At 37.4% G+C, this 18305-nt stretch overlaps 1 protein-coding gene across 4 annotated transcripts in view; it reads right to left on the reverse strand.

Annotated features, from left to right (window-relative positions):
* The window catches only part of PTPN1 (protein tyrosine phosphatase non-receptor type 1), a 42064-nt gene that overhangs the window by 9979 nt on the left and 13780 nt on the right, over positions 1-18305 (reverse strand). For 2 of the 4 annotated variants that reach the window (XM_035900859.1, XM_035900858.1), the window contains exons 2-3: positions 3583-3673; positions 1886-1986 (exon numbers count right to left, since the gene is read on the reverse strand). In XM_035900859.1, the coding sequence (XP_035756752.1) occupies positions 1886-1921 (36 nt within the window). In that variant the 5' untranslated portion in view covers positions 1922-1986; positions 3583-3673. Of the gene's footprint in view, positions 1-1885; positions 1987-3582; positions 3674-6755; positions 6815-18192; positions 18293-18305 lie in introns of those variants that run through there. The other 2 variants (XM_009645451.2, XM_035900857.1) reach the window with 2 other exon arrangements.

Here is an 18305-nt window from a genome sequence, read left to right on the forward strand (position 1 = left end):
CTCATTTCAAACTACAAAAAAATGCAGCGATACAGCTTTAAGTTCCATTTTCCCACTGTGAATTTACCCATTAAAGCATGGTTAATCTTTTCCCCTCATACACAACAGGAAGAGAAAAGTAGTCTCTTTTGCAAGAAGAGAACTGGGAGTGAAAAATGCTGAGAGAATTTTCTTAGCAAAGGTATATATACAATGGGGAAGTAAAACCTCATTGACTAACAAAGAGCAGAATTAATATCGACGTTGAACTATTCTGCAATTCATCATTGTTATTCATAATACTTCAAAATTACTAGACTGAATGGACAAACATTCAAAAGACTGTAACAATGCCAGATCAGTAACAAATTACATGGTTTTCCAGAATCTTCATGGATATGCTTTGGGACTGAACAAAATGGTAACTCCTTTTAAAGACTACCATCTAGTCACAGAGTAGATTTCCTCGTAACTTCTGCTTGTGTTATGTTCCTTTGCTATTTTCTAGTCCAAAACCATTGCTTTGAATTTTGGGCAACACAAACCAGCATCATTGTGTTTCTCATATTTGCTATCCATCACTTTGCTTAAACAAAACAGCAGGCCAGGGTCCTCAGAGGGAATGACTGGATTTAAATAAAGCCATTCAAAACCATTAAATTCTGGATCAGCATAGGTTAACTAGTACCAGTTAGCTGCATTTGACTATTCCACATACAGGTCTATCAGTTCAACCCTAGGATCAACCTCCCCTGTCATGAATAAGTGGAGTAAGAGCTGTGTGTGCAGAACTATTTTCATATTGAACAGTGCACTTTCTACTTCTTCCTTAAAAGATTTATCTTTGTTCTCTAGAAACAGGAAGGAAGAGCTGCTACTTGAAAATATTAATCCTAGTCTACCTTTATCTTAAGTGTGGGAGGAAGGGGTGAAAAAAAAAAAAAGTCAAGATTAGAAATCAGGACAGTCTCCAGGGAACTAAACATTTAGAGCAAACAAGAATTCTGGCACAGTTGCTAGCTCTCAGAATATTACAACAGAGTATCCAGGTATTTCTAAATTTGTTAGATAGGTGTGGAATTCACAGATTCAGTGAAAAACAGCCACTTCCCTCCTGCCCCCCATATTCCCATCACTAAAGTCTATATTCATAGCTTTCCTCTCTAAAGGTAGAAGCATCAGCATCGCCCAACTTAGACCCTTTGCAAGCCATGTTATTAGGAGGTACGTTATTTGTAAATACTACAACATCACTTTCAGAAAGATGTTTAACAAGAAAGACATGGTGGAGCATACTGCTTATTTGAAATAGAAGGTTGGGTGTAAGAAATTCCCTTATATATTTTAGTTAATGTCTGCCCCACTCAACATAACACATAAATATCTGTTATATTTAAAGTATGTTATTTCAAAAACATTTTGAACATCTTAAAGTTCATACATGTAGTTCTGTAAAAGTGAAGCCCTCCCATTAAGTGAAGTTAACCTCTATTCAGAGAACTTATCAGGCAACTTAAGCCTAGTAGTCTGAAGCCTTTGTGCTCACTTTCCATGTAGAAGTGTGATTCATTTCAGCCACATCTAAATGTTGCTTGTCTTAAGTCAATAATGCAGATTTCTACATGTATGTTAACTTATAGCCTAGATGGGTCTAAAGTCAAATATATAGCGTGACCAAAATACTCTAGAAAAAGTAGAGCTTCCTGTCAGTGCTGACAGGAAGCAGGAAGAAATACACAGCATGTCTGTAAAATTGTTCTATGTGTATGTTTATATATGCACACAGATGTTTATATACATTAACTAGCTTTACAATAAAGAAAACAAATGTAATAAGGCTAAAGGAAACCCATGAAAAACAACTCCAATCACCATATGATTTTTATTATCCACTGCCAGCAATTACCTGTGTAAGGATGTAGCTCCTTTGGGCCTCTTCCATTTTTATCAAACTAGCATTGATATAGTCATTGTCACCTTGGTTTAGCTTAATTCGACTGTGATCAACTGCAGCATAATTAGAAAACACTGGTTAATGCAAATGCAACACAGCACAATCCACACACAACCTCACCAAATGTTAGGATCAAAAAAGCTGAGTTGTCCTGAAGAACGAAAAGAGCTTAATCACAGGTAGCGCAGAAATGTTTGCTGGTGCTTGTAAATCTGGAAATACAATATAGGTACTACAAGAACAGCACTACAGCAGAGCAGTGAACAGAAGTTGCACTCTGTCTTCCAAGAATACGTTGAAAGAATGGAAGTATTTGAACCCGAAGTAATCACCACAGTAATCTGAAAGCCAGATCACACTGACCTATTTGTACAGTTATCAAGTTACTGTTTTTAAATAAATCTAATTACACAACTGCTTATCTTTTGAAGCTTAAACATTCAAACCCAGCTTGTTCAAGGTTGTTGAAAGTTTGCCTAAACATATATTGGACAAACAGAACAGAGACTTCTTATTCTTCTTACAGACATTTAGCTACTGTTCCCAACCCAACCACACCCTAAGCTACAGAAAGAATGATCAAAATTGAAGAATTACAGCAAATGTAATTTCATTGCTCTTTTGTTAGTTTCAGCTTGCTCCACTTTGGATTAAAAAAACAAACCACCAACAAAAAACACACATACAAGAGTTCCCACATTTGGCAAAAAAGCAAACAGATTGGAAGCAGTATTATCTAAAGGCAAAAAGGAACGATTTGTTACCCACAACCCCAAATATTAGAAGTGCTTAGTAAAACAAACTATGTGCAACATTATTGTTCCTAGTCAATTGCCCCAATGACTTCAGTAACTTTTAGCCACTAAGTATAAAAGTTTTCTGATATACAATAATACTCTTGTCTTTGAACAGAATATAGACATTTTCCCATCATACATCATGTATTGTTCGCCAACCATTTGACTACAGTCCTGTACTTCTCTGCACACCCCAAAAGTACAGCATGGCAGGCATAGGCAAGTCTGAATGTTACTACTGTCTTCATATATGGGATCATTGAAGGAAATGCAGGCTGGAACACCCAGCTGAGCTGTGCCTTGTAGAGAGGACACATGCTCAGAGATGTACTTCCCACTGGAATATGTAATGATGATCATTTCAGATAGTTTCATGCTAATACTACCACCTTTGCAAACACCCCCTTTTCTCTTGTTTCAATTAGCTTTATTTCTAGTAGTCATATGTTTTATGCAAGACTTTTCCCCATCTCCCATAGGGGCAGTTATGCTATATTGACTAGAAGGATGCTCTAGTAAGTATACTGCAATAGAAAGGATACTTGGAATTTATTAATGCTACCTCAGCCACCGTTCCTCTCTAGCGTAAGAACTCAAGGTAAAGCAAGTTCCTTTCTTCAGATTTCTGCTGATAAATACAGAATCTACTGTACGCTGCTCTAGTATAATCCTATGGATATAATGGCATCCTGTGACATCTATCTCATAAATAAATATATTAACAAAAAGAATTGTCTTGGATGCATATCCATCTAACAGAAATCTTGTTCTTACAAAGAACATTTAGCTGTTAGAAGAAGTCATTAGAGGTCACCAGTCTGTTACAAACAATGGAAAAGAAAGTGTACTTACAGGGACTGACATCTCTGTACCTATTTCTGTTTTTGTTTCTGGGATGTTTGGCCACTTTACATGGAAAATCACTGGCTTCATGCCTGATGTCCTGGAACAAACAAACAAAAAAAGCATTAGATATGAATCCATCTAATATCATCATACCATTAGCTACTTTAAGACAAATACACGTTTGACTTCACATCTTCACGTGTGGGAGTTCCGGACAGACAGCACTTTGGTCTTCAACTTAAGAACCGAGTTTAAATTTATCAGAAATCAACAGTAACATTATTTGTGTGTAAAAATACTATTAGCTTGCATAATAAAGTAGCAGAACATTTACCAGACATTATGCCTTTCCACCCCTGATGGAGCAGTTGTCTCTGCCCCGAAGCACTTTCATATGAACAGCTTGAAGCAATTGTGTCCACTATCAGTGAAACTACCAATTGTACTTCTGACTCAGCAGCGATTAGAAAACGTTCACTGTGATAGAAAAAAAACTTGTCTACCCCCCTTGGCATCAAACACATACATGGAGTGGTGACTTGTCTAAGATCACTTACAGCTTTATCTTGAGTTACCAGCAAGATGTCATAAAGCTGTGAATGGCGAAAGTTATTTGTATCCAATTCACATGCTCAACTAAAGCATATATATCATCTGAAGCATATAATTAGGGTTTCTTTCAGGTTTTTCAGATGCATATAACAGCTCAGCTATCTGAGACAATTTCAAAAGTTATAATAAGACAAATTCTGCTGTCCTTGGACATTAGTCCCGATTTGTAGAAACAGAATTTCACACTGTCAATAAATACTGCGTGAATATGCAATTCTTAAAAATTATATCACTAGGAACTTCGGGATGAAGCTGTCAGATTTAACTGAAATGAATGAAAAGTGAAGGAATGGATTTACTGGAGAACTGATACTCCAATAGCATAATTGAGTTTAAGAAATCCTAAGACAGACATTTTGCACATTCATGAAATGAACAAATAAACCTAGCCCGGAGGCCACTAAAAAAAAAAAAAAAATCATTAAAAACAAGTTATTGAGCTAGATATATTTGAGCACGGTGCTGCTCCACATGCAGTGTGACCAGAGAACAGGTTTCTGCACACATAAAGTCAGTGCATTTGGAGGGACTGCTTGTGATCCACAGATCACTTGCACAGAAAAGCTGGGCACTCTTCTATTAATAGTTTCAAGTTAGCTCAGGCTCTGGTTCAAATTGTGGTAGCTTTCCAACATCAGAGCAGGAGTATTTTATACCAGCTCAAAAACCTAATCCCCAAAATGCAGGCCAAACTGAACTGTTTTTCTGTTCCTCTCAGTTTTGCATAAAGAATAATGTACAGTGCTGAAGATTTAGGGTTTTTTTTCTTTTTTCTTTTTTTAAGTGGGCTATCTACTGCAGCTTATTACTTGTTCGGCTTTTTTCTACCCCATTATTCAGCTATGCATCCATTTACACTGAACGCTACACGTCAAGGGAAGAGTTCTATTTTACATATACCTGCTCAAAATTAGTACAGTATTCTGAAATGGCTCCTCACTAAAATAAGCCCTGACATCAGCTGCTCTCTTTTTATAACTTAACACATGGCTGCCAGTATTTCTGCTTATGAAGAATGCAGTCTGGAGAATATGATCTTGACTGCCACAGTCTAATATCTCAAACATGAGGCAGCTAAAATGGATGTTTTCATAAATTCATCTCTGACACTAGGTTGGTGACTTTGTATTTTGCAGGGGTTTATTCTTCTTCTGAACTGACTGTACAAGATTAACAAGAGACAAAACCAGGGAATCAGGAAAAATGGTTTTCTAGATCTCCAACCACATTTTCCACAGAGCCTACATATGGGGTTTTTTTCAGTGTTTAAAAAAAAAAACAACCCAAAATCAGCGCAACCACCCCACCACTTAGGATTCGTATTAAAAAAAAAAAAAAAAGACAGCAAAATGCAAATAAACTGAAAGACCCTTCAGCATTTTTGCTGTAAATATTGGGTTAAATTAGCAGCAGCACTAATCTACACTGTTTCCTTTCATGACATTAACAAATTTGAAAATAACTGTACCCTCTTTTAAAAAAGGAAATGGATTAAATGCTTCATTACAGAAATTGAATGATACAAAGGCATTATAATATTAAAAATATTATACTTAACCATACACATGTATGTGCACATACACACTGCTCCCAGACTCTTAAAGCACCGCAGATTCAAATGCCAACATCACATATTTAAGGATCTGAAACTGGTAATTCATTGTTCGGGGAATAGAGAGCTAGCTATTACCCTACCAAATATTAGATCTTTTTAAAGATGCTATGATGCCTAAAGGTACTGAAAGAATAAGGGAGTTCTAGGAGATGCATAACTCCCATAGGCAGAGAGAAAATTAAAAGAAAGAAGTTACCCATGTACCTTCCAGAAACACCGACGATTTAAGAAGTGTAATATATTTCTGAAGCACATTTCAACAAACAGGAAAAAAAAATGGGATGGGGGTGGTGGGGTGGTAATAAAGTGAGGGACCTAGATATGGCAACAGGCAAGCTCCTGCCTCATATGAAAATCCACCTAGTGTATAGCACTTCATTTCTGAATGTAATCAACACCAATAAAAAGAGAAAATCCTGGAGGGCATGCATGCCTGGACCTCAGTGGTCAAATTCATGACTGAGAAGATAGGGAATACTCTTCTCGGTAATATGGGATAAAAGTGGTTTGGGGTTTTGGTTGGGTTTGGGGAGGTTTAGGGGTTTTTTTTTGGCTACAGCAGTTGCTAGAACATCTAAAGTGACAATAAAAAAAAATAAATCTAAGATCACTTCCATGATATGAAGCCGACTTCAGCAGAAATCAGATGGCCTTCAATAGAGAAAATTATTGGAGGGAAACAATCTAGTGACAAATTACGTAAAATGGCCACGTTATAGGCTTTCTTGTACATTCCTCAAAAACTGCAGGTGTCACATAACTACTGGTGCTTGGGCAGTTTCAGAATATGTCAATAATAATACTCCAGGATCCTGTAGTACTACAGGATCTCCTTGTTGGAAAAAGCAGACTCATTCAAAGCATGTAATTATTACACTACGAGAAACTTGAAACCAGTGATGAGAACTGAAGGTAGTGGATGGACACAGGGATTGATAAAGTTATGAAATACCTTCTGGAATCACGCTCATAGTCACAATGCAGAGAACCTGTCATTTAAAAAGGAAGCTCGACATTTCATTTAAAAGGTCATGCACTATAAAACTTTAAAGAGGAAGGGCTAGAACTGAGGTCAGTTTTCCAAAGTCAAATGCTTCTGGTTTTGAGTATGAGTCATTCCATGCCACTCATCTCCTGGTGTTAAGTCCTGTACCCTGTGCAAATACCCCCAAAAACTTCAGGGGTGGAAAGAGGAAGTCTGCTGAAGCACTGTTCTTCAAATGGAAAGTTCTTGTTGCTGTTAATTTGCAGTAGTGACTGGAATAAGTTCTTTAGTGCTTTACAGGTGAAGGTTCCTCAGTTGCATGGATGGGTTCCACTTGGCCTGACAGCATCCCATTTCCTGCCACAAAGAAAGGACAAGAACTCAAAGGCAGATGGCTGTGTTGCTCAGAAAAAAAAGAGATCAGTCCCATGAAGACAGCTTTACTTTCCAGAGTCCTACAGATGTTCATCAGGAAGAGGTGCTCATGATGGCTCTCAGCCCCTTGTCCCAAAGCTTTCTGTACCAGAATGCCTGACCCTCTCTTCCCCCTGCCAGAAACCCAACATCCGTGATTCACTCTGCAGCCCACAGCACTTTGCTTCCATTCCTCCCAGCCTTCAAAAAACTAACCTCAATTCAGTCTCCCAACCTGTAACTACTCTGGAGTCCTAGGGCTGTCAATTCCCCCCTTGTTCAATAAGTACTTTCTGCAAACTTTCCTACTTGTCCTTGCCACTGGTACTCTGCACTACACTGAGTTGCCATATGTAAACTCTTGGCACAACAGCACATTTCACTATACTTTCCCCATCTTGTTCAGACACCAATGGGAGATTAAGAGAGCTAAGATATGCCCCAAAATCTTCAAGTATTAGGTAAGATCACATGAAGAGGTATTCACGACATCAGTCATTCAAGCACACAGCACTATTGCATAGATTTGCATGTCAGTACTTCCAGAAAAGAAACTAAATGTCCAGCCTAAGGGCCTTCAAATTCAACAGAAAGGCTCCTGGGGAACTTTGCAGCAGGCCTCAATTTGATGACACTACTTTATTACACCATAAACTCTGGAGTAGCTCAGACTGAGAGATAATGATATACTGTAATTTTAACAGTTCTGTTCCTACGGGAAGCAGCAATTGCCAAGATCTTACCACAGGCTACAGAAGTGCACAGTAATCTATCTACTGAGGCAGTCACACTAAGGAAAGCAATTCACAACAAGTGTATAAAGATTTAAATAAAAAAGTAAGTTTAGCTTAAGAGCTTATTAAAAAAAAAGTTTCCTCTTAAAGCTAGCACTAAAAAAAAAAAAATGATGACACTGCTCTAAAAGGTGGAAGAGAAAAAAGTTACAGTGAAGTCAAGTGAAAGCTGCTGTTTCCCGAGATGTCATTACAGGCTGATTTCAGACTGGAAATACCCTGTAGTTACATGAGGTGGCAAAGACCTATACAGAAAACCACAGCAAAACCAGGCAGTACTAAGGGATCCATAATAAACAGCTGCTTTACACAAATGGGAAAAGGTCTCCAGATTCAGTGTGTAAGGGAGCAAACAAGTCACTGAGAAGCAGTGAACTGACTCAACAAAAGAACCTTGCTACGATATAAAGCATACGTAGATCAACTGTTCCTTCAACCTACGCTGACAAGGAAGACTGGATTTCTTATCCTGTATTAAACTTTACATCAGGATATTTGGACAAGAAATGAGGATGTAACTTGCAGGTAACAAGAAGGTCATCTAAAGATCAGAGGGATGAACAGAAAATTGCATCGCATAGCATTAATCTTAACCACAAGCTGCAGAATTTTAGCCAGATAAACGAAATAAATGCAGACTTTAATACCCTTTTAAAACATTTAATCTAGTCTCTCAGTTTTGCTTCCAAGTAAAATATGGTTGTATTGATTTGCTTATTAATATCCCTCAAAAAAAGCCAGCAGAGAGATAAAGGGGCAGGCTTGTCTAAAGTTCAGCAACACCATTACACGAGTTTTTAAAAGGAAAAAAAAAAAAAAAAAAATAAAAATCACACACTTGCAACATGGTTTTCCTAGAAAGCCCCTTGCTAATTCAGCACTATGTGGGCAATCTGGAACAGGTTGTAGCAACTCAGCGTAAGCAGTGTTTCTGACACTAGTCAGCTGGTTGCAGGCACGGAAATAACCCCCCAGGAGAATGTAAACTGGGCATGATCACGTTATTAAATCATATCAGCACTTGCAAAAGTGTACTAATTTTTTCTGGGCCCACATTGTATTGCAGCTAGCAAATACTATAGATTGCTTCTCACCATTCACTAGTTTCAACATGCCTACAACTTGGGTATATACTTCCACAGAAGGGAGAAAGTCATAGGCTTGCGTCATTGCCAAATTTTAATAGTATTATATTTATTTTGCATGTTATCAAAAGGAAGACGTTGCTGTAGAATAAATCATTGCAATTCTGCAGAACTCAGCTGTTCAGATTCTTGTACTCCTTCAATGTCTTTATGTGCAATGAGTGAAAACTGATTTTCCAATTCTGATTTTTTTGAGGGTTGCAGCAGAGCCATGATGATTGAAGATCTGAACTCTAGTATTAGGTTAAAGAATTACATGAGACTTCTCAAATTTCAGTAAGTTCAAAATACAGTTTGTCCTTGAAATTTATGACCCATAACAGAAGAAGTTCAGGGTAGCTGGCAGGAACACTCTACTTCTGCTGTTTTGTAGCCATGTACTCTCTGCCAAAACAGGAAACGACTGAATGGAGGGTCAGTATAAGAAAACAACTGAAGTTCTTCTTCATGTCCATCCCTATTTTTCCTCCCAGATATTCAGTCTGCTCCAGAAATACATCTTAGACATTATTGGAAGGATAGAGACTTTCAAGAAGATGAAATGGCTTTTTCTTGACAGGTGTTGTGCAGAAGAAAAGCTTTGCTATCTGTATCATCAAGCAAAGTCTGTGCCAGGAAATAAACCACAGTCTCATTAAAGTGTCAAGAGGTTCTAACTCAGTTACTCTTCTCCTGTAAGAAAAATAATCACAGATATGAGATCCAGATCTTGATTTGCCCAAAAATCAGAGGTCTCCAGATCGAGAGTTTTGGTTTAACCTCTTCTCAAACAGACTGGTACATCTGACAGCCCAGATACCTACATAACTACTAAAGGAATTTAGTCTGTGTAGCAAATCCAGACCTTAATTTGTTTGCAGTATGGGTTTTGTATGAGTTTAAAAATGTGTAATTCCTGGCCTTTAGAGTATTCCAGGCTTCATAAACTGACAACTGCGGTTATAAACAGAGTCCTCCTTTCCTAGTTACCTAATATTTTCATACTGACACCTCACAAGCCATCTAACAGCATTATAGCTCTTACCACTGCACAGAAAAACCCCGACCCAACCCCCCCCAAACCAACAATGAGGTAAAGACCATGTGTGCAGACTTTGTAGGCTTCAGGGAGGGTGGGGAGGGGATGAAAAAAAGACATAAAAAAAAATGTAAGTACTAGAAGGCGAGGGAGGGATGAGAAAAGCTTCTTCTCACACCTTTTCACAGAAAAACCAGATAACTGTGCTGCATAACCAAGATATTTTCTAGAGTTTAGACAAGCTGCAAATGGCAAGTTGCAAATTGGAAGCAAAAAGACAAGAGATGCCCTTGGAACCACAGCAGATAGTTTACAGTTTCTCAGGGGGATCTCTGACTTCATGAAACAGGAACCTTGTAATGACTTTTTATTTATACTCACTCAGAATCCTCTACTATCTTTCAGAGATACTACATACAGTGCTAATAACCTCAGTTAATGTTAAGAAAGCAAGACTGTACTATTGCTCCAAATTCCTGCATAATCCATTATCACCATTTAATTTTAAGATAAATGAGTTCATCCAATTAAAAAAAAAAAGATACTAAAATATAAGACTCTCTTGCTTTTGAGTGCCCCCTTTTCAGCACGGTTTACCTTATACAGTGAGTTTCAAGCTATCTGCATCAACATCGCTCCTTGCTCACTGTTTCGTGGTTTGTATATGTATACCGCTCACTTTCATGGTCATTAGTCACATATTTTAAAGTTTACTGCTTTTTTAAGAAGTTGGGTTTGGTTTGGGTTTTTGTTTTTTTTAAACCATCAAGCGGCTACATATTACCCTCTCTCAAGTCCCTCACAATTATGCACATATTTTCAAACATTTGCTAGATTTTCAAGTATTTAAATTAATTTACATGGGTCTCAGAAAGCAGCTCAGGTTAATATACCAACTTGAACATTGGTGTAATCAACACCAATTAACATACACTGAACACTGAGGTTCGAAAAATCCAGTCTTTTTAAAAGGTTTGAGATAATCTTGTGTTTAAACAATTTTGAGGATTGTGCTAGAACAAGGGCAGAAGACTTCAGAGGAAAGCTAATTAGCCTGGTTTGCACAGTTAATACCATTAATAACAGCTGGCACTTGTGTATGAATTTCCAACTTTTAAAAAAATTTAATAAATGGCTTATAGAAATAATTTATTTTGTATAAATCCACAATAAAACTGAGATTAAAAACTTCATAATAGCTGTCTAGAGCAGCCAATTGACACTGTATCTCTCAGTAACCAGAGTCCTATTTACTAAAAGATAGTAGAAGGCAATGCCATGTTGACATGGTTTAATCTGTAACAGTTTTATCCAAACACCCTTTGGCAGAAGGATGAAGTATTTTTTAGGTAACAGGCATTTGATCAAGCTATGAAAACCCACTTCATCTTTAGTTGCTATCAGCAAAATAAAATCTAGATTTTGCTCTGCATTTAACCAGGTAATTTGATGGATGGAAATCCTTACAGGGCACACGCATACTCTATATGTGAAAAGGATAAACCACTTCTGATTAAGTTTTTAATGTGACTGGGCAACTAGAAGTACCTACAAAACGATCATCAGTCCATGATAATTTAGTTAGAACCTGAGCTACATTGTTTCAAAGAGTGATAAAAGCAGCTTGAAAGTAGTTACAGAAGAATAGTGACAGAAAGGATTTAAGGAGAGCTTTATACAAATCATGCTAATTATAGTAATATGTGTATGAAAAACACCACAAGCTGAGTTAAATCTGTTCAATAATAAAGGCACTCAGAAAAAGTTTTGATTTGGTTAAATCTGGACGAGTCAAGCAATTCTGATTGTCTTAGTATTTTGTCAATGAGTACAAGTTTTACAGTAATCAAGTGAAGGAATATTTCATTCTCCATATAAAGTTCTTGCACCTCAATGCAGTAGAGCTCTAATGTGTTCCTGCATTATTAATCCATGTAGTGTCTTGGCAGATGCTCTCCAAAACAGAATTTTGAAGTAATCTATACTTCATATTAGTAGTATATACTTCATATTAGACTACCAACATGTTTAAGTAATCATACCCTCTTTTCATTGTAAAACAACAATTCCACTCTAATTCTTATATTTCAGTCTTACATGCTGTTTTACATGCTGCAGAATGAAAACTAAGAAGAAACAAACGTGAAAATTATGTTCCATTAAAAATGGAAGAAGCAGGCACAGGAGGAAAAAAAAAAAACCAACCACGTAGTCCTGTTCATCCCTAAATCTTAACAGAGGAGAATCAGAGAGACAGAAGGAATAAACTGAGCTAACTGAAGTCCTTTACGTTTTTCAGTCTGTTTCAGGACCTATCATCAGGTGGTGGTTCTTTACCTGTCATGATTGACATATGGATAGCCTGTTCTTGGAGCCCTGAAAACAGGTTATTCTACCAGGCAGTGGCTAATTTATTTTCAGAAGATCAAGAAAAGGTACTGAAATAAAGGCAGGAAAACAGTGAGAATTCTTGTTCTATACAAGCACAAACCAGTTGTAAACTTCATCACCATTACAGGAATTACCCGGAATCATTCTTATTCAGATTTAAATCTCACCTTTAAAAAAACCACAACCTTAAAGAATAAAAAAAAAAAAAAATTATTCCTGCTTCGTTAATATCAGAAGTCTCACTTTGGGCAGAAATCAGTATGTAGAAAGTGAATCAGTCGAGCCCGACTTCCTGTAAATTGATTTCAGTACCCTGAAACGAGCACATTTAACATCTTGAAGCAGAAGAATGTTCCTGTAAACGAACACAGGCACACAGTTCCGTTTCATAACTTACCATCCTCTCCCTTCACACAGAAGGCATGTGCAATTTGATCTGTACAGGGCATCAGAGCATGTGCTCCGGTGCAGAGACAAAAACTTGCTAATAATTCTACTCCGAATGCCTGTCAGCTGTATGACAACAGTAGTAAGCAATGAAAAATCATGACCAGACCCCATCTGAAGTTGTCTTTTCCCTCCTCTCCTCCAGGTTTCCACTCTGACAAACTGTCTCCTTAATTTTGATGAATACAACAAAAAGTCACCTGTGGGTTTATGGATTGTAGGTTTGTTTGCTGGGGTGGGTTGAGTGTTTTTAAATCATGTCTTTCCTAATAAGACCACAGTTGCTAGCTTCTTGTAATGTATTTAAGAATCACATGTTTTTTTAAGAAAATACATATAAGAGATCCATTGTTTCAGAATTTAAACTTGGCCTGGCATCTGAATGACAACAATGAAATATTTTGGACCCAACTGACATCCTGCACTCAGACCCCCTTCCATCACTACCACCACCTGAGTGCCCTCATCAGGCAACAGATTCAAGGTCTTATCAGTTAAAAGCTGGACAGATCTTTACAGATTCTTTGTTCTTAACTCCCATTTTTGACCCCATGGGTACACTGCCCACTAAAAAGAATGCATATTTTCAGAATATCTGACATTTTTATTACTACTGTTGACAAGGAATCTGAGAGGCTCCTAAGTTACTAGGTATTGTATCAATATGGAAGGACAATATCATCTTCTGCCTAAAGAGAATCCAGGCAATTGTTTGGTACTGAATCTAGTGACACTGTTCAAGGCCCTCTAAATCAGTTGGGGAGACTATTAACATGCTTATCTAATGACTGTAACAGAACTACTACAATTACCAAAGGACCCAGAGCATCCAAACACAGAACAAGTTCTGTGGTCTTGATGAGTAATATCAATCCTTTCCAAGTCTGAAAGCAAGCAGACCTGCATATTCGAGGAGCTGAAGTTTGAGTCTTTCTACTAAGACTCAAGTTTTTAAAAAGAGACTTCATTTTAGATTAAAACATATACTTCACATTCACAGAAGTACAAACGAAACTTGCCTGTGGTATTTGTGTCCTTTCACCTTTTCCTGGAAAGTATGTTGACTAAAAGCCAAACAAACAGCACAGCACTTTAGCTGCTTAACAGACAAACACCACAGTCATTTTGCTCAGGACAAATATTTTAAAGAAGCAAAATAACATTACAAATGTTAGGGTTTTTTTAAAGAAAAGCCAACATTTGTGCATTTGTCTTATTAGCAGTTTAAATATACACCATTGCAGAACTACCACTGCATTATTTTTAATTCTTTTGTAGATCACATGAGTTAAACACATCTAGATTACTCACTGGTAACTTACGAATATTGGTCACATTAACAGAAGACTAGTCAAGTCCAGTATTCCCTATCTGCAGTGATATAAGCTCGTCAATAGCATGCAGACCTTCTTAAAATAACAGAACTGTCAAAGAGAAAAGGGCAGGCTACAATTCCCGAGTGATCTTAATTTTGTCAAGGTCATTTTCAAATTAAGATACCATATGTGAGATAGATCTCCAATTGTCTAGCACCCACCACAACTAGAAATTACCAGAGAAAAACGAAGTCAGCATTAGAACAACACTTTAGCAAGCCACTGCTCTTAAGTTTAAAAGATGAAGTTCCACCACAGGGTACGTTTCCCCAACATAGCCCATACAAGAAGCTCACACAGTCACTTTCCTGATGTGTTTATGAAATTATGCATGAAAGCATAACACAAATCAGAGTTTCCAAACACAGGGTGATTCCCCAGACATTTCAATTGCTATGATACACGTATTATTTTCCTTCCCCCAGGGAAAGGCAATTTTGCTGTGAAGCCAGAGCGCAGAAGTTGACAGTGCACACAGTATGAGCCCACTACTAAACCGGAGGCCTGTTCTGGGAAAGGATCTTAGGGGAAATGACAGGGTGTTTACACAGCAGTCCCAAAACACCAACCACAAGTAAGCTGGGAACACCACCTCACCAACTAATTAGCTTTCCCTTTTCTCCCTAATTGAAACTAATTAGGTAGCATCCATGAAGTATAAAGGATTTTAGTTAGCAGTAAAGCCATGAAGTGGCCCTAAGGGACAGGTATCTATAAAATACACAAGACCTTAGAAACACTTAGGATGTGGGTAAAATTGCAATCTACTACAGAGTCATCATCTCTCCTAAATCCATCATTTTGCCTATCCAGTAGGGATAAAAAAATCATTTGCCAAGCTTTGGGATATTTTATAGTTCTAATCATCAAGGCAATCCTAACTGAGTCAGAGAAAGAAAAGTTGTTTTCTTCAACAGTCTCCTAGTGGTAAAGAGAAGTACAGATCATCTGCTTTTCAGCAAATTTGATTTTACACCACCATGCATTTAGCACCAGAACAATTCCCTGGAAGGCATCTGATTCCCTGAATAAGATCACAAGGATTTTTAACCCTGGATTCAGCAACTAGGAACATGCTTTTTACAGTTTGCAGTTTGTTCCACAGCACTATTTTCTGTTGTAGATGGATGCTGAGGTTCAGATAGGAAAACACATACATCTCTCTCATGGTGTGATATCTACATTAAAGTGGTGGCCATCCCATTACTAGTAATAAAGACCAAAGATCATACACAAGTGCTACTTGAAAACAGGGAACAGATGACCTCAGAAGTTTTAGTGGGTGCTCAAAATAAATATTAAGAACTAGGTGGAATGTGAGATGGCTACAGAGAGACAATTTGATCAAAAGGAAAAAATTCACCAATGACAGAGAGGTCTTACAGCACTAGATGTGCCTGAGAACAGAAAATCTGAGTTTTTAAAGGAGCTCCAGAATTGTTCTCGTATTTACTTACCAAGCTCTACAAATTCAACAACTTGACTTGGCACCTTACAATACCTCCTAGAAACTACAGTCCATGCAGTGAGCAATAAGGAAAGCAGGAGACTTCGTACACTCCAAGATTTATCAACAATTTTTGTTATGCTGTTAACATGGCATTAGAATGTGCATGCAAAGGGAAAAAGATAGACTGTATGTGAGAATACGCACACACATAATCCTTTCCAAGTTCATTGGAGACTTAAAGCTACAAAAATATCCTTCTAGGTCTTAGAAAAGAAAATAGCATACATTTTTTCACATCACTGCTATTGTCCTTTGGATGCCCTAATGTCAAGTTTGTTGTTGCTGGCATTAGGTTCCAAAATAAACATTTATGTCAATTTGGGCTGCTAAAACATTAAAGGGTTTCAATGAGAAAGAGACAGGTCTAGACTAGTGATTTTGATCTACCCTATCTCTTCCAAATAGCCAGCTGTGTCCTCCCTCAAGAGCAGTGCAACTGCCCCAGTTAAGGAAGTCACCCACTGAAGACAGTCAGAAGACACATCTTGGTTGCTATTACGGATGCTGCTTGTGTTCTCCAAGCAGATTAGTTTTCATCCGCAATGCTCGAACTCATTGGGTTTCTAACTTAGGAGTCAATGTTGCTCACTACCATTTTAGGAATCCAACCACTTCTCTGTAATGCTCTTGGGTTGACAGCTGTGCTGGAACAACTATATATTTCTCCTTTCAGAAGGGAGGCTATTTCTCTGAGCAATTTTTTTAGGCTCTTGTAGGAATGCTTTTGTCTTCCCTGGTCCCTAGAGGCAAGTGAGGAAAGTTTTAGATTAGCTCCCCTTCCCCATCATTAGAGCTATAGAAAAAAAGAGTTGTCACTGGAAGCGAACATCATTCAGTCATTCAGAGCCATGGGAGCCAGGCCTGGAAATCGCGCTTCACATTTCTGGTGAGAAAGTCTTTCTAAATACAAAAGCACTTCTAGATTAATTGTCAGTGGCCTATTTTCCATGATGACACAAAACCAGAAACAAAAGGATTATTACTTAGGAATCAGAACTTCTGGAGTTTGCCTAGTTTTAGTTTCTTGATTTGAGTTGGTCTGAAAGTCTCTTACCATCATGAAAAACAGAAGTGAAAAGAGGATTAATTTGCAAGCATCATCTTCTACACCCAACACTGACTAGAACTAAACTCAGATCTTATCTACTGTAATTTAGAGGATAAAGTAAGCAAGCTTTTGGTGTTAACAGAAGCAAACAGGAATTAAAATAGTTTTTCCAAGACTTAATTGTTATCTCAAGTTAAACTAGTTATATATTTCTTCAGAGAGTACAGTCAGTTTAATCAGTTTTAGACACCAGCTTGCTGTATGTTATGTTAAAATTAGACATTTTTTTTTTAAAAGGCAAGAAATTTATGCATGAAGTATGTCTATTCAGTACACACAGATTTTGAGGAATGCTTTTGCTCATTCAGTAATCTTTGCAGAAAGTACCAAGTAAAGCTTGTTAGAAAAAAAAGAAACTAGTTCAGAATGTAATTTTGAAGTTACTCTTGACAATATCTCATAGAACTGTAAACACTACACAAAGTAACCTTCACCAGTATTGTTTTTGAAGTTTTTATTAGTGCAGTTATTTCACAGTCTGCAGAAGTAGAGTTAACTGCAATGTTTTCTAGATTTCAGGAGAGAATTTACAGTAATTTTTATAGGATCTGTACAGTATCTCAAGGATCAACAGAAAAGCTTTTTGAATGCAAAAAACAGTATGCAAGAAATTCTTACATAATGGAGAAAGGCAACTTTCTTGGAGGGCAAGAAAAGGGGGAATATGTATGCTAGACAGACTATATGTAAACAACTTAGAGAAAATAACAATTACTTGATTCCAGGGCTCATGCCTCTTCCTCTGAGGGAGCTTTCAGTTCATTCAGTTCAGAGTTCATACAAGTCACAGGTGTGATTTTAGTGTAACAGAGCCCAGATGCTCTGTTACAGATAAAGTGTTCTGTTTTGTCTGTATGTTCACACTGTTTGATTTAAAAAGTAACAGACTGGTTGCTCTAAAATGTGTACCTAGTTTGTCAGTGTGATAAACACACATTAATATAATTTTTAAAAGTAATAACATGGGTACCACTGAGAACCAGAGACATTATAAGCTGGCTAAAAATAGTAATTTGAATTCCTAGCTTAGTCAGCTTGGCAGAAACAGCTGTGTTCACTGTAACCTTTAATTAGTTTGCATATTATAAGAGTTCCAAAGCTTATTTCCCCTCTCAGAAACCTACTAAATTAGCTTTCACAGCACAATACTGTTACCATATCAAATGCACAGCAACAGATTATTCAGACTTTAGAGACTTACCACTATTTTTTCTGTAATGTTTCATTTATAAAGGCATATATTCTTATTTGATAAGGTAAAGGCATTCTCCTCTCTATCTGGAGCATTCAGAAGAGCCTGTCTTGAAAGGAAAA

Source organism: Egretta garzetta, unplaced genomic scaffold (assembly GCF_000687185.1).
Source record: "Egretta garzetta isolate BGI_Z169 unplaced genomic scaffold, ASM68718v1 scaffold188, whole genome shotgun sequence".
NCBI lineage: Eukaryota > Metazoa > Chordata > Aves > Pelecaniformes > Ardeidae > Egretta > Egretta garzetta.